Source organism: Orcinus orca, chromosome 9, assembly GCF_937001465.1.
Source record: "Orcinus orca chromosome 9, mOrcOrc1.1, whole genome shotgun sequence".
In the NCBI taxonomy this organism is placed as follows: domain Eukaryota; kingdom Metazoa; phylum Chordata; class Mammalia; order Artiodactyla; family Delphinidae; genus Orcinus; species Orcinus orca.
In genome coordinates this window covers 6,011,554-6,024,261 of record NC_064567.1, presented here as the reverse complement: position 1 = coordinate 6,024,261, position 12,708 = coordinate 6,011,554, and the positions used below count along the sequence as shown (strand labels likewise).

General features: G+C 62.1%; 1 protein-coding gene across 11 annotated transcripts in view; it reads left to right on the top strand.

The window, feature by feature from the left end:
* The window catches only part of AGAP3 (ArfGAP with GTPase domain, ankyrin repeat and PH domain 3), a 56,469-nt gene that overhangs the window by 21,547 nt on the left and 22,214 nt on the right, over window positions 1-12,708 (top strand). For 3 of the 11 annotated variants that reach the window (XM_033408341.2, XM_033408340.2, XM_033408343.2), the window contains exons 2-8: window positions 7,827-7,885; window positions 8,145-8,232; window positions 8,416-8,501; window positions 8,647-8,788; window positions 9,197-9,331; window positions 9,475-9,602; window positions 11,231-11,389. In XM_033408341.2, coding sequence (XP_033264232.2) covers window positions 7,827-7,885; window positions 8,145-8,232; window positions 8,416-8,501; window positions 8,647-8,788; window positions 9,197-9,331; window positions 9,475-9,602; window positions 11,231-11,389 — 797 coding nt within the window. Of the gene's footprint in view, window positions 1-4,458; window positions 6,648-7,508; window positions 7,711-7,826; window positions 7,886-8,144; window positions 8,233-8,415; window positions 8,502-8,646; window positions 8,789-9,196; window positions 9,332-9,474; window positions 9,603-11,230; window positions 11,390-12,708 lie in introns of those variants that run through there. The other 8 variants (XM_033408337.2, XM_033408335.2, XM_012537245.3 and 5 more) reach the window with 7 other exon arrangements.

The following is a 12,708-nucleotide window of genomic DNA, read 5'->3' as shown; positions in this document are numbered from 1 at the left end:
GGGAAGGGCAAGGCTGGGCCGCCCCGATGTGGGTACCAGGGCTCAGCAGGCCTCAGGGCTCGGGGCCAGACAGGTGGCCTAGGTTGGAAGGTCAGCTTCAGCCACCTACCAGCCCTCACCTTAGGCACGTTACTTGGCCGCTGTGCCTCAGAGTCCTCATCTGTAAAACGGGGAGATTAACAGTACCTTTCAGGCTTCCCTGGTGGCGCAGTGGTTAAGAATCCGCCTGCCAATGCAAGGGACACAGGTTCGAGCCCTGGTCCGGGAAGATCCCACGTGCCACGGAGCAACTAAGCTCATGCGCCACAACTACTGAGCTCACGTACCACAACTACTGAAGCCCGCGCGCCTAGAGCCCGTGCTCCGCAGCAATGAGAAACCTGCGCACCGCAAAGAAGAGTAGCCCCCGCTCGCCACCACTGGAGAAAGCCCACGCGCAGCATCGAAGACCCAACGCAGCCCCCAAAAAACCAACCAAACAAACAAAGAAACAAAACAGTACCTTTCAGGACTTCTCTGGCGGTCCAGTGGTTAGGACTCCAACCGTCCACTTCAGGGGGCACGGGTTTGATCCCTGGTTGGGGAACTAAGATCCCGCATGCCGCGAGGCGTGGCCAATGAAAAGAAGACCAGTACCTTTCTCAGAGGGGTTAAGTGGTTTTGTGTGTGAAGTGCTCCGAGTAGAGCCTCTCATGTTCAGGAAGTGGCCATTATTATCGGGTGACCAGTGCCGTCCCCTGTGGCTGCTGCCTTGGGTGTATAGGGCACCAAAATGGCTCTGCCGTCCCCAGGGCTGGCCGAGTCTGGGTCTGAGCCACAGGGGCAGGTATCTGTGACCTTTCTGTGCCCGGGAGCTCAGGCCCCCATGAGGTGAGAGCCGATTAGATGTTAGCATCTACAGAAGACACGAGGTGAACTGGGGACAGTGAGAGGAGGCCGGGACGTCCAGGAGGGCTTGTGGTGGCAGCGGGCCTGAGCTGAGTGTTCACCGACGACTCCCGCTGGGCTGGTGGCGGGGAGGGAGGTAGCCTCCACGTCCAGGCCCTGCTGGTGTCAACCTGGGTCTGGCCTGAGAGGTCTGTGGCTTCCTTTGATGGGGAGCCCATCCAGAGGCCTCCCGGGGTCTGGGCACGTGTGTTGGATGCTTGGGGCAATGGGCAGGCTTGGCCTTGCCAGTGGGGCAGAGCCCTGGGCCTCAGTGTAGGCCCTGCTTTCAAAATTGATGATGGGAAATCAGATGCTTTTATTTATTTATTTGAAACTTTATTGAAGTACAGTTGATTTACAATGTTGTGTAGATTCCTGGTGTACAGCAAGATGATTCAGTTACATACGTACATATATTCTTCTGCATGTTCTTTTACATTATTATTATTTTGGCCACACTGAGCAGCATGTGGGATCTTAGTTCCCCGACCAAGGATTCAACCCGCACCCCCTGCAGTGGAAGCGCGGAGTCTTAACCACTGGCCCGCCAGGGAAGTCCCTCCTTTTATGATTGTTTATGAATATAGTTCCCTGTGCTATACAGTAGGACCTCGTTGTTTATCTGTTCTATATAAATAGTTTGCATCTGCTAATCCCAAACTCCCAATCCATCCCTCACCCACCTGGAATTCAGATGCTTTTAAACTTTTGTCCATTAGACTCTCAAACTACCTGTCTTTGTTCTTAATAGTGTACACTGACCCTCAGTCCCCCTTGCCCTGAGACCCAGAGCTTGTGCATCTGTACTGGGATTCCCAGACGGGGGGCACAGCTCCTCCGGCTTACAGCCAAAACGGCGCAATTATTTGAATACTGTGTTGTCGTCCCTTTGTGAAACTATTTGACTTCTGTAAGAAAGATGAAGCAAACTTTCATTAGCCTGTTGATGCTGCTGATATGGAATGAAGGCATTTTCAAAGCCTGTTGGACTGGAAGAGGCAGATTTTTAGCTCATGGGATTTGGCTGGACCGTTGCTCAGTTTTGAAGGTAGAGAACAACCTTTAAAGATGGATGAGGGCTTCCCTGGTGGCGCAGTAGTTAAGAATCCGCCTGCCAATGCAGGGGATGTGGGTTCGAGCCCTGGTCCGGGAAGATCCCACATGCCGCAGAGCAACTAAGCCCGTGCGCCACTACTACTGAGCCTGTGCTCTAGAGCTCGTGAGCTACAACTAGGTGGGGCGCACAGTTCATGCTCAGCAAAGATGCACGTTCATTCATTCATTCACTCGTTCATTCATTCATTCACTCGTTCATTCACAGAATCATTGCACACCACCTGCGTGCCCTGCCGAGTTCTAGCGGGGGAACATTAAACACACCAGAAAAATATCCCAGAGGGATGAGTGTTAGACGAATATTGTGACAGCTGCGGACAACTCCTGAAACTTGTAAGGAGGCCGGTCCTGCAGGCCGCCCGTGTGAGTGGCGGGTAGTTGGTGGGGGCGGCCCAGGGTCTCTGCGGACTCCCTAATCCCCAACCCGGTGACCTGCAGAGAGGACAGAGCTTGCTAGAGACCTGCGGGCCTTGCGATCCTCCGGGTGTGACACTCGTCGCCTCCCTCAGCTCAGTGATCGAAGGGCTTGGCCAACCCGCGTGGCCACTCACCGCCGGGCCACTGCTGGGGTCCTTACCGCCTTGCTCGCCGCACAGCCGGAGGCCACCTGGCTGCAGGAAGATGTGTTGCTGCCACCTTGTGGGCAAGAAGATGCCGACCGGCGTCGGAGGGCCCTGCGGCTCTTGGGACCACTCTGGCGGCGGGAGGAACCCGCAGCCTTTGGCTTCCAGCAGAAAGCCAGCCCCTCCTGGGCTCTGAGAAGGACCTCCACAGGCTCTCTGCGGCTGCTGCGTGGCCTCACCTGGGCGCACCTCGACACTTATCAGTGGATCACCCAGCAAATATTTGAGGGAGACTAGGTACAAGGTTCTGTGGGATTCCTGCGCCAGAGGCCGCCCTTCTTTTTCCCCCCACCAGTGCACCGCTTCTGTGCAGTGCCTCACAGCTCATGCCTTTTTTATGCAGGGGTCTTTCTCTTTCTCCCTAGACACCCTGGGTTCAGCAGTGCACCCCTGCTGCCCCAGGCCACAGCTGCACACGCAGGCGCCCTCCTCTCTCAGGTCCGAGCAGCCAGTCCAGCTCAGCCAGCTCTAGAGTCGGCCCTTCTCCTTCTGATTTGCCAGCGCTCAGAACAGAAGGGGGTGCTCAGTGCTCAGCCTCTGCGCGCTCAGCCTCCAGGGAAGCGTGTCCATCCTCACCCAGGATGCACGCTGCAGGCATTGCGGGAGAGTGCGTCTTTAATTCCCCCAGAAGCTTCTGTGGGGTCTCGCCCCTACACGACAGGTTCAGCCTGGTGTTTCTGATGACCTTAAGAGTCAGAGAACTGACACGAGGGCTAGTTTTATGGGATTTCTGTACGGTTTACGTGGCCCCAGCCTGATGCTTTTTAGGATTGTCCTAGTTTCCTTTGGGCTGTGTTGAGTAGTAAGCTGTTTGTCACATGTCTCTGGAGTAGAATCTTGCAGATGGAACACAGAGACCTCGTCCCTGACCCGGGCGGGGGTGTGTGTGTGTGACACCAACAAGGAGAGAGGTGTGTGCCTGCACCGATCTCCTTTCTGGGGTCTTTGGCTGATGTCCTGGGACATTTATGTGCAGGCAGGTGCCCTTCTCTGTCTAGTTTCCCTGAGTCAGGAAAGGTTTCTAGGAAGCAGGAATAGGAAGGAGGCAGCCCCATGAGGAAGAGGAAGCTGTCCCAGGTTTGGGATTGACCCAGTCTGAGCATTTCGCCTGGACCGATTCTGCAGGTACAAGGGGAGTCAGGAGCTGGTGTGTCCTCTGAGAATGTGGCATGTTTTTTCACCTCCTGGACTGGGCACTGCTGCATGTCCTGTAGCGTGTGTGTGTGTGTGTGTGTGTGTGTGTGTGTGTGTGTGTGTAACTGGGGGCCTTTTACTCTCCTATCCCAGCCTGCTCCTCGCCCCCTGAGGCTAGCCAGTTGGGTTCTGAAGCAGCCCATCCCCTGTTCGGCACCTTGTCCCCTGTCCCCCCTCAGTCCCCACTTGTCTCTGATAGCTGCTGTCCTGTGCTTGCATTTTCATTGGCTTGGGGGGAGGGTTTGGAATGAGCAGGCTTCTTCTCTGGGGGAGGGGTAATCCCCTACGTGTGTGAGAGAGGACAGAGAGACAGATACGAAGATAGGGAAGTTCAGCGTAGGAGACTTAAACTTGGGAACGTGAGTCAGGATTCCTGGGTTGCATTCCTGTCTGCACGCCTGAAGGAGCCTGGGAAAGGCTGTTCTGCAGGAGCGACTCTTACGTGGGGGTGTGCATCCCGGAGAGGAAGAAGTCATCCTCGTTGTTGTTAATAACTAGTCCCAGGAAAATACGCAATCAGCCCCGGGGGCCTCTCCAGGCCTGGGAGATCCAGCCCAGGACTTGGGAGTTTCCAGCTCTGGGTTCCCCAGGAGCACCTAGGATGGAGAGGCCCTGCCTTTCTCAGGCATTCCCCCACCCCAGCCCCCTCAGGAATGTGCCACTTTTATCTTGTACTTTGCTTCTGACCAGGACCCTGGAATTCTAAAGCTGAGAGGGACAGGAACGTTGGGAGTTGGGTTGGACTGGGGGTGGAGGAAACCTGGGAGTATCACGTCTTTAAAGGAAAGGCAAGCCCCACTCATCCTTGCCACCTGCCTCAACTGGTTTCTCCTGATCTGCTTGGGGTCCTTGTGGATTATGGTAAACTGGCTCATCTCCAGCGCCTTGGAGGGGACTGATGTATACACTGCAGTGGAGAGCACAGCACGGCAACTACCTGCCCCCTGCCCCCGTCCTGAAGTCATCCCTCCATTTACTGAGTGTCTGCTGCAGCCCACACACGTGAAATTCACAGGGCTTCGGTGCTGAGCGTCAGGCTCCAACCAGTACTGCAGTCTGAAGCTTCACCTCTGCACAGCCTCTGGACAGGAGGTGAGAACCAGCCAGCGGGTGGAGGCTGGAGACTTCAGGGGCTCAGAAGTGAGTCTCTCATCCAGAACTGTATGGTCCAGGTCCAGAGGTTCTCTTTCGATTTTCTGCTGCCCTTGGGCAGGACAACACTTAACCTACTACAGATGATTTTATAATCTCCGGGGAAGAAGACAGCCTCGGTCATTAACAAAAGAGCTGACTAAAACATACAGCAACTCGGATTTGCGAGTTTCCCAAGCTAAGACAGGATTGCCTCGTAGAGGCTCCCTACTTTCCAGATAAGGAGACTGAGGCCCGAAGTCGGCATAACTCCTGACTCATAATTTAGGCTTTTACTGACTCCCACCCTGGTGGGTCACCTTCTGGTTCTTCCCTGGAGAAAGAGCAAATGGCCTGCTTCTCTGCAAAACCGAACTCAGTGTGTGGTGTGCCGAGGACTGTTACTTATTTGGCCTGCTCTTAATGACATCTCCTCACCTGCCTGCCCCAACCGAGGAGGAGCCCTGGGCTGGAATTTCCTGTTTTCTCAGGGCTCGGGGGCTGCCCCAGCAGGCTGGCTCCCCTGCGGCCGCCGTTCCTGGGTGTTCCAGGCCAGGCTTGCCACGTCTCTCTCGGTGTTGGGCTGGCTCCCGGCCTCTCCAGGTCTGGGCTTGCCGGCTGCGAGGTGGAGGCGTTGAGGGACTCAGTCGGCCGACACCAGGTGCCCAGAGGCCGGAGGTCAGTGCGCCTCGGCCGCGGCCCCGGCCCGGGCCCAGCCCCGCGCCCCTCACCATGGGCCTGGCCCTCGCCCGCGGGCCCTGAGCATGGAGCGGGGCTGGCCGCCAGGGGACAGCCGCAGCCGGGAGCGGCCCGCCGCCTGCCGCCGCGCCCTCAGCGTCTGCGACTCGCTGGACCTGCACGGCGCCCCGGCCGGCCGCGCTGCCTCCGCCCTGTGCGCCGTGCGCGAGCAGCCGGCGCGGCCGCAGAGCGTGTGCTCGGGCGGCCCGGGGCCACCGGCCGCTGGCGTCCGCGGCCTGCTGCTCGGCCTCCTGCGCCCGCGTCTCGGCCGCCGCGGCCCCCCCGACGGCCTCCCGCCGGCTCCCCGGCCCGCGTCCTCGGGGCGCCCCGGCTCGGCCGCGCCTAGCCCGTCGCCCAGCCCCGCGCCCAGCCCCGCGCCGGCCCGGCGCAGCCGCCCCCGTGGGACCCAGGCGCCGCGGCCCACCAGCATGACGTTCCTGGAGGTGAACCGCCTGGAGCTGGCGGCCGAGGCCGAGGGCGCTGGCGCGGGGCTGGGCCGCGCGGGCAGCGCGGGTTTCCTGCGGGGCGCCTCGCTGTGGAGCAGCCAGCGCTGGCAGGTGCTACGCGGCGGCGGCGGGCGCAGCTCCCCGGGCCCCCGGCGCGGCCTGTCGGCGCTGAGGAAGAGCTTCAGCTTCCGTCTGCGCCGCGGCCAGGAGATCCGGCGCGCAGAGTCGGGGCTGCTGCCCCGGGCGCGCACCCGCAGCGACGGCGACGCCAGCTCTCTGGGTGCCTTCTCCAGCCGCCGCGACCTGCTGCTGGGCGCCGCCGCGCCGGAGCCGGGCCGGCCCCACACTGCCGCCGGCCTCTGGAGGCTGCTCACCAGCCGCTTCCGCCGGAGGGAGCCCGCGCCCGCGCCCCCCGAGCCGCTGTGGAGCCGCCGGGCGGCCACGGCCCCTGGGCTCCTGGGCGCGCCAAGCGGTAAGGGGGAGAGCCCCGGCCTGCGTGGCCTCCCTGGTTGGAGTCCGGGGTTGAGGGCGGGTGTGAAACAAACCGGAAACCTACCTGGGAGAGGCGGGCGTGTGCCTTGTGGGCCTGGGGGCTAGCCGGGGCTGGCCGAGTGGGATCGGCGCCGGGCAGGCAAGGCTCTGGGGTCGCCGGTGGGTCTGGAGAAGGTGTCTGTGGCAGAGGTGGCCTTCCAGGTGGGTCGGGGCAGGACCTCCCGCCCGTGGCCCTAGCGTGGTGGAATGAGAGCGGGTCGGAAGGGCCCCTTATCACTTTGGGTGCCTGAGGAGTTGGGGCCCGGGAGGGGAGGGATGGAGACGCACTCGGAGCCAGCGGGCTCTGGGTGGGAGCCTAGAACAGCAGCATTTCTAGCTCCCAGGCGAGGCTCGAGCCCTCACCTCTAGCTGCCTGTGCAGATGAGTTTGGGGAATGCTTGTGGACCCGACCGTCATAAGCACTGTTTGAGACAGCCTGGGGAGGGGGAGCAAGCCCAGCCAGAGAGGCTGGCCCAGGCCCAAGCTGCCCGGAGCCGATCGCAGGATGTCCATTACAACCTAGAGGATAAAGGAGAGGAGGGCTCTGCGTGGCTGGAGCCCGGCAGGAGCTGAGGATGGACTGGAGAGGAGGAGCCCGGAGGTGGGTCTCTGGGACACAGAGGGTGGTGGCCTCCTGCCCAGGAGGAGCTTGGGGATGAGGGCCGCTCCCCATTGGACCTGCCTCTCACAGAACAGGGCCAGGTAAGGGCTCCTCCCTCTTCAGCCTCCAGGAATGCGGTAGGTGGCCGCACCCTGCAAGGGTGAGCTGTTCCTACTCGCAGCAGAAGCTGCAGCCTTGCAGGCCAGCTTGGGTCTGGCTGAGACCCACTGGAGGCCTCTCACCAGGTGGGGGGCGGCAGGCCGAGTGTGGCTCGAGGTAGCAACTACGCCCCTTGCTGTAGCAGTAAGAGGAGGGATCGGGGCCAGGCCAGTGGAAGTGGGGGCTGGCATCGCTCTGTCCCAGCTGTGCAGAACGTTCCTGCTGCTTCCCAGGAGACCAGGGCGTGAGTGCTGTTTTCTGGCCTTGGCCTGTGAAGGGGCAGCGTCAGAGGCAGCAGGTGGTGGATAGCAAAGGTGTGTGTCCCACCCCAGTCCTGACAGGCGGCCTTCTCTCCCGCAGACTCCTTTGTGAACAGCCAGGAGTGGACCCTGAGCCGTTCGGTGCCGGAGCTTAAAGTGGTGAGTGAGGCCCATGGGAGGCCCAGGCAGCCCAGGGGCTGGGGGTGCGGGCTGGAGTGGTGGGCCGGCGTTGCTTCCCCCGCTTCCAGTCCCCTCCGTCTCTAGGCTTGGTCTCTCCCGTCACCCCTCTCTTCCCTTTTTCTCTTTGCTCGCCCATCCGCAGCACTGGCCCCTCTCCTTGCTAACGTATCAGCCTTTCCTGCCCCGTGTCCTCCGTCCTGCCCTCTGACCGCAGCTCTCCCGCCTTCCTGTCCCGCAGGGCATTGTGGGGAACCTGTCTAGTGGCAAGTCGGCCCTGGTGCACCGCTATCTGACGGGGACCTATGTCCAGGAGGAGTCCCCAGAAGGTGAGCGTTACGGGCCGGCCTTAATGGCCGCCGTCCCTCCTTCCGGTTGTCTGTGCGGGGGCTGCAGCCCTTGGCTTTCTCAGCGCTCCCGTCTTCTCTGTTGGAAGCTGTGGACTTCTTTTCTGCTTGGGCCCCGTGGGCTCGCTCTTCTGGTTTTGGGCCTGACCGTGAACTCTGTCCTAGGGGGTCGGTTTAAGAAGGAGATTGTGGTGGATGGCCAGAGTTACCTGCTGCTGATCCGAGATGAAGGAGGCCCCCCTGAGCTCCAGGTGATGCCCCTGCCCCCAGCCCTGGCCTTTGGTGCCCCTTTCTTGAGGTTCCCAGTTGGGACTGGGCAAGGTTGCGTGTGGGGAGAGGGGTACGCAGTTCGCCCGTGCCCAGGTGAGGGTGGTAATTGTGCTCGGTCCCCCCTAGTTTGCTGCCTGGGTGGACGCGGTGGTGTTTGTGTTCAGCCTGGAGGATGAAATCAGCTTCCAGACGGTGTACAACTACTTCCTGCGGCTCTGCAGCTTCCGCAACGCCAGCGAGGTGCCCATGGTGCTGGTGGGCACGCAGGGTGAGCGGGCCAGCAGGGGTGAGGCGGGGGCTCTGGGCCCCCAGGTGGCAGGCACGAGAAAGCCTGGCTGCCCCGCCCTCCTGGCGCTGGACCAGCCCTTTCGTGTCGCCCTAGAGCGGGTGCCTCCTCTTTGCCCCGTACGCACTGGGTCTTCCCCAGCTAAGATCCTGCCATCCGTGTGGTGGTCGTGTCCACATTTTGAGATGAATAAACAGAGTGTCTGGCTCGTTCCCACTCAGTGAGTCGGTGGCAGAGCTGGAACGAGGCCCAGACACCCGTATTCTCGTGCTCCGTGTCGTCCGCTGCCCGGGCTCTTTGCCCAGCCACCCTCTGACCGAACGGCCCACCGGCCAGCAGCCTCAGCTTCTCAGCAGGCTGAGTCAGTCCCCACTCTCCCGTCTCCAACAGACGCCATCAGTGCCGCGAACCCGCGGGTCATCGACGACAGCAGGGCCCGCAAGCTGTCCACAGACTTGAAGCGCTGCACCTACTACGAGACGTGCGCCACCTACGGACTCAACGTGGAGCGCGTCTTCCAGGACGGTAACTCGGCGCCAGGGACGCTCCCCCAGAGGGGGTCAGGCAGGCGGGGGGGGGGGGTGGGGGGGGGGGTGGGGGGGTGGCGGCTCTAAGCTGGGCTCCTCGCTCCTCCCCACATGGGTAATTGACTGTGCTGTCCCCTGCAGTGGCCCAGAAGGTAGTGGCCTTGCGGAAGAAGCAGCAGCTGGCCATCGGGCCCTGCAAGTCACTGCCCAACTCTCCCAGCCACTCGGCCGTGTCCGCTGCCTCCATCCCGTCCGTGCATATCAACCAGGTGCGGGCAGCCTCCCCCCGCCCCCCGCCACTGCACGCCCCGCCCGCCGCGGCCCTGCCTCCCATTCTGTCTGTCTGCCTGCCTGTCCCCACCTCGTCTGGTCTGCCGCCTTGCAGATGGTTTGAAAGCACTGGCTCGAGTTCCCTTAGCCTGCACGACTGGCCTGGCCTCCTCTGTACCCCGTGGTGACTGCCTTCCCGCTAGTTCCCGTCCCTGCTCGACACTCTCCTTGCCCCGCAGCTCTGCAGCAGCTGAGGCCGCCTAAGCATTTGCTCTGGTCACCCACGTTAGCGCTATCTCAGTGCCCGCTTCCCGTGCAGCCGTTCTCAGGAGGCTCTGAGCTGAGCTCGTCCCTGCTGGCCCTCACCTGCTGGCCCTTCTCTCGGTGTTTGCGTTTAGAAGGGCAGCACTTACCCGCAAGGGCCAGTGGCATTTGTGATGTGTGGGGTAGTGGGGGTGTTCTGAGCCGGGTCCTGCCAGGGTTTCTCCTGTATTACCACTTGGACACCCGCCCACTTCCTGGGCCTACTGCCTGGTTGTTTTTTGGCCCTTGGCAGGCAGGCCAGTACTTGCATCTCCCCGCTCAGTCCCTGCTCGGCGGAAAGCCCTGGGCCATCACAGGTGTGCGCGCTGAGTGGTCAAGCCGACAGCCACTCCTTTACTTCTGCCAAGGGCCATCGTCTTTCTGAGGCCCCCTGGCCCACCAGTGTCCTGATGACAGCCTGATGACTTTTCCAGAGAGCCCTCCCTTTAGCACTTTAGACGGCATCAGGGCTTCCCCTGTAAGCACTCCCCCGTGGAAGAAAGGAGGCACGGAAGGTCTTTCTTCACTGTCTCTGAGCAGCGCTGCCTCGGCTGCAGAACCAGCTGTGCACGGGGGCCCTGCCCACCGGGGGGCAGCAGCTCAGGTGTCTTGCTCCCTTTGTACAGGTTAGGATTCGAGGAGGCTGCCAGGGCAGGACACGTTCTCTATTTAGTGATCATCCGAGGGGCTGTTAGCGGGTGGCCTTGTCAAACTGCGTTTCCCGAGTCCTGGAGTGGACACTGCCGAGCACCTGCTGTCTCTCTGCGGAGATCCTCTGCCGCCGCTCCCTTACCTGCTGCTTCCTCTGGAGCAGTCTTAGCTTAGCTGTTCCGCTCTCTGCCCCGGCCCTCCTGTATCCTGTACCCTGTCACCCACACTGCCTAGAAGCAAACCTCATCCTCCCCTTGCACTCTGAGGCCCGCCCTGGCCTCCTGCAGCCTTGCTCTTTGTCACTGACTTGGGGAGCTCATCCAGGGTGACCTGCCACCTCGCGTCACACCCACCTGTGAGCCAAGACTCCACAGTTCGTTCTCTTCTGGCCTCTGTCACTGACTCCAACCTGCTAGCCTTTGCCTCTGATTCAGCTCCCGGGCTGACCCCGAATGGCCCCTGCTGGGGCCCTAGTGGGGCAGCCCAGTGTGGTGACCACCGGGTCCTGCTGGCCTCCAGGCCGTGCTTGGTACCACCTGTAGGAGCTAGTGGCCCCTCTGCTGCCCCACGAGCCCCCGGCCAGGTCTCCGCACCGCAGGCTTCCCAGCTCCTGCCTGCCACCCGCCCCTGCGCCCCTCCCGGAGCCGCCCTCAGCAGCCCTCTCTGTCCTTAGGCCACGAATGGCGGCAGCAGCGCTTTCAGCGACTACTCATCCTCAGTCCCCTCCACCCCCAGCATCAGCCAGCGGGAGCTGCGCATCGAGACCATCGCTGCCTCCTCCACCCCCACACCCATCCGCAAGCAGTCCAAGCGGCGCTCCAACATCTTCACGGTACGTGCCCGCCCCTCCCGCCTGCCCGGCCGCCTTCACCAAACGGGCAGGGCCCAGCCCCCAGCCCCCAGCCAGGAGGGAGCAGGCAGGACGATGCCACCTGCCAACCTCCATCCCCACTGACGCGCGCCTCTTCCGTCGGCTCCTTACCGGTGCCCCCCGTCCACACCCAGACTCTTCCAGACTCTTCCTCCGAGCCCACGGGGCCGCCCTCAGCACATGCACACAGACCCTCCTCCCGGCCGCACACACACACCCTCCCTCTCCCCGACCTCGTAGGGCTTCCTGGCCAGCTTGAGGGATCTCTGGACGCGTCTGCTCTAACTCTGAGGCACCCGTGATTCCGCAGTTGTGGACTGAGGCCCCGAGATTGTTTGCCTGAGGCTACAGGAAGCGTTTGCTGGCAGAGCTAGAATGAACAGGGCCCAGGCCTCGAGTCCACCTGCCCGCTCTTTTCATTCTCCCACGCTTCCCACCCGCTGCTGCCATCGGCCTAACGAAGGCTTAGCTGTCTTTCCCCAGGCCTCCATCTCCTGATTCCCTGCCTCGGTCCCCCCACAAGCTCTTCCTCTCCCCCTCCCCGCAGACCCCAGCCCCAGGGTCCCGTGTGCCTTCCGCCGTAGGGGCCCAGCCCGTCAGCTCTTAGGTGTCCTGAGCCTGCATCTGACACGCAGTGCCCATCCCCAAACTCACCGTCCAGCTGGGACTTGGCTGGACCATTCCGGGAGTCTTGGGTCAGACACAGGTGGGTGAGCTGCCCGTGTGGACTCTCAGGAGATCGCCCTGTCCTTCTGCGTCACTCCACCTGCCTCTTTCTGAGCATCAGGGCGTGGCTGTCAGTCCAGCCCACCAGGTCAGGCCCCGGCCAGGCTCTCAGGAACCCCGTCCACACAGAGCCAGTGCTCCCCAGGCCTCGCCCATTCATCCTCGCCTCCGCCTGCCTGGCGCACTTCTGCCCAGTCTGCCTGCCTCTGTCCGCCCCGTGCCTGCCTCGCGCCCTCCCCGGCCATGCTGACTGACCCCCTCCCTGCTGCCAGTTGCTACCGTGCGTCACAGCCGTCCCGCCCCCAGCCCCCAGCCCCAACCCTGCCTGGACTCGCAGCTCCCCGTCTCCTGTGCACGCCCATTGAGACGCACAGCGCCTTGGGCTGCCTGCTCACGCCCACGCCTCCTGCTGCTGCCGCTGCTGCCGCCGCCGTAGAGCCCGTGGGCGACCTGTGTTTGCAGTGACTGCTATCCACGCCCTCGGCACCTGCTCCCTGACATCCAGCCTCAGTCACCTGCTCCCTCCACACCATTCTTCACCTCTCGCCTTCCTC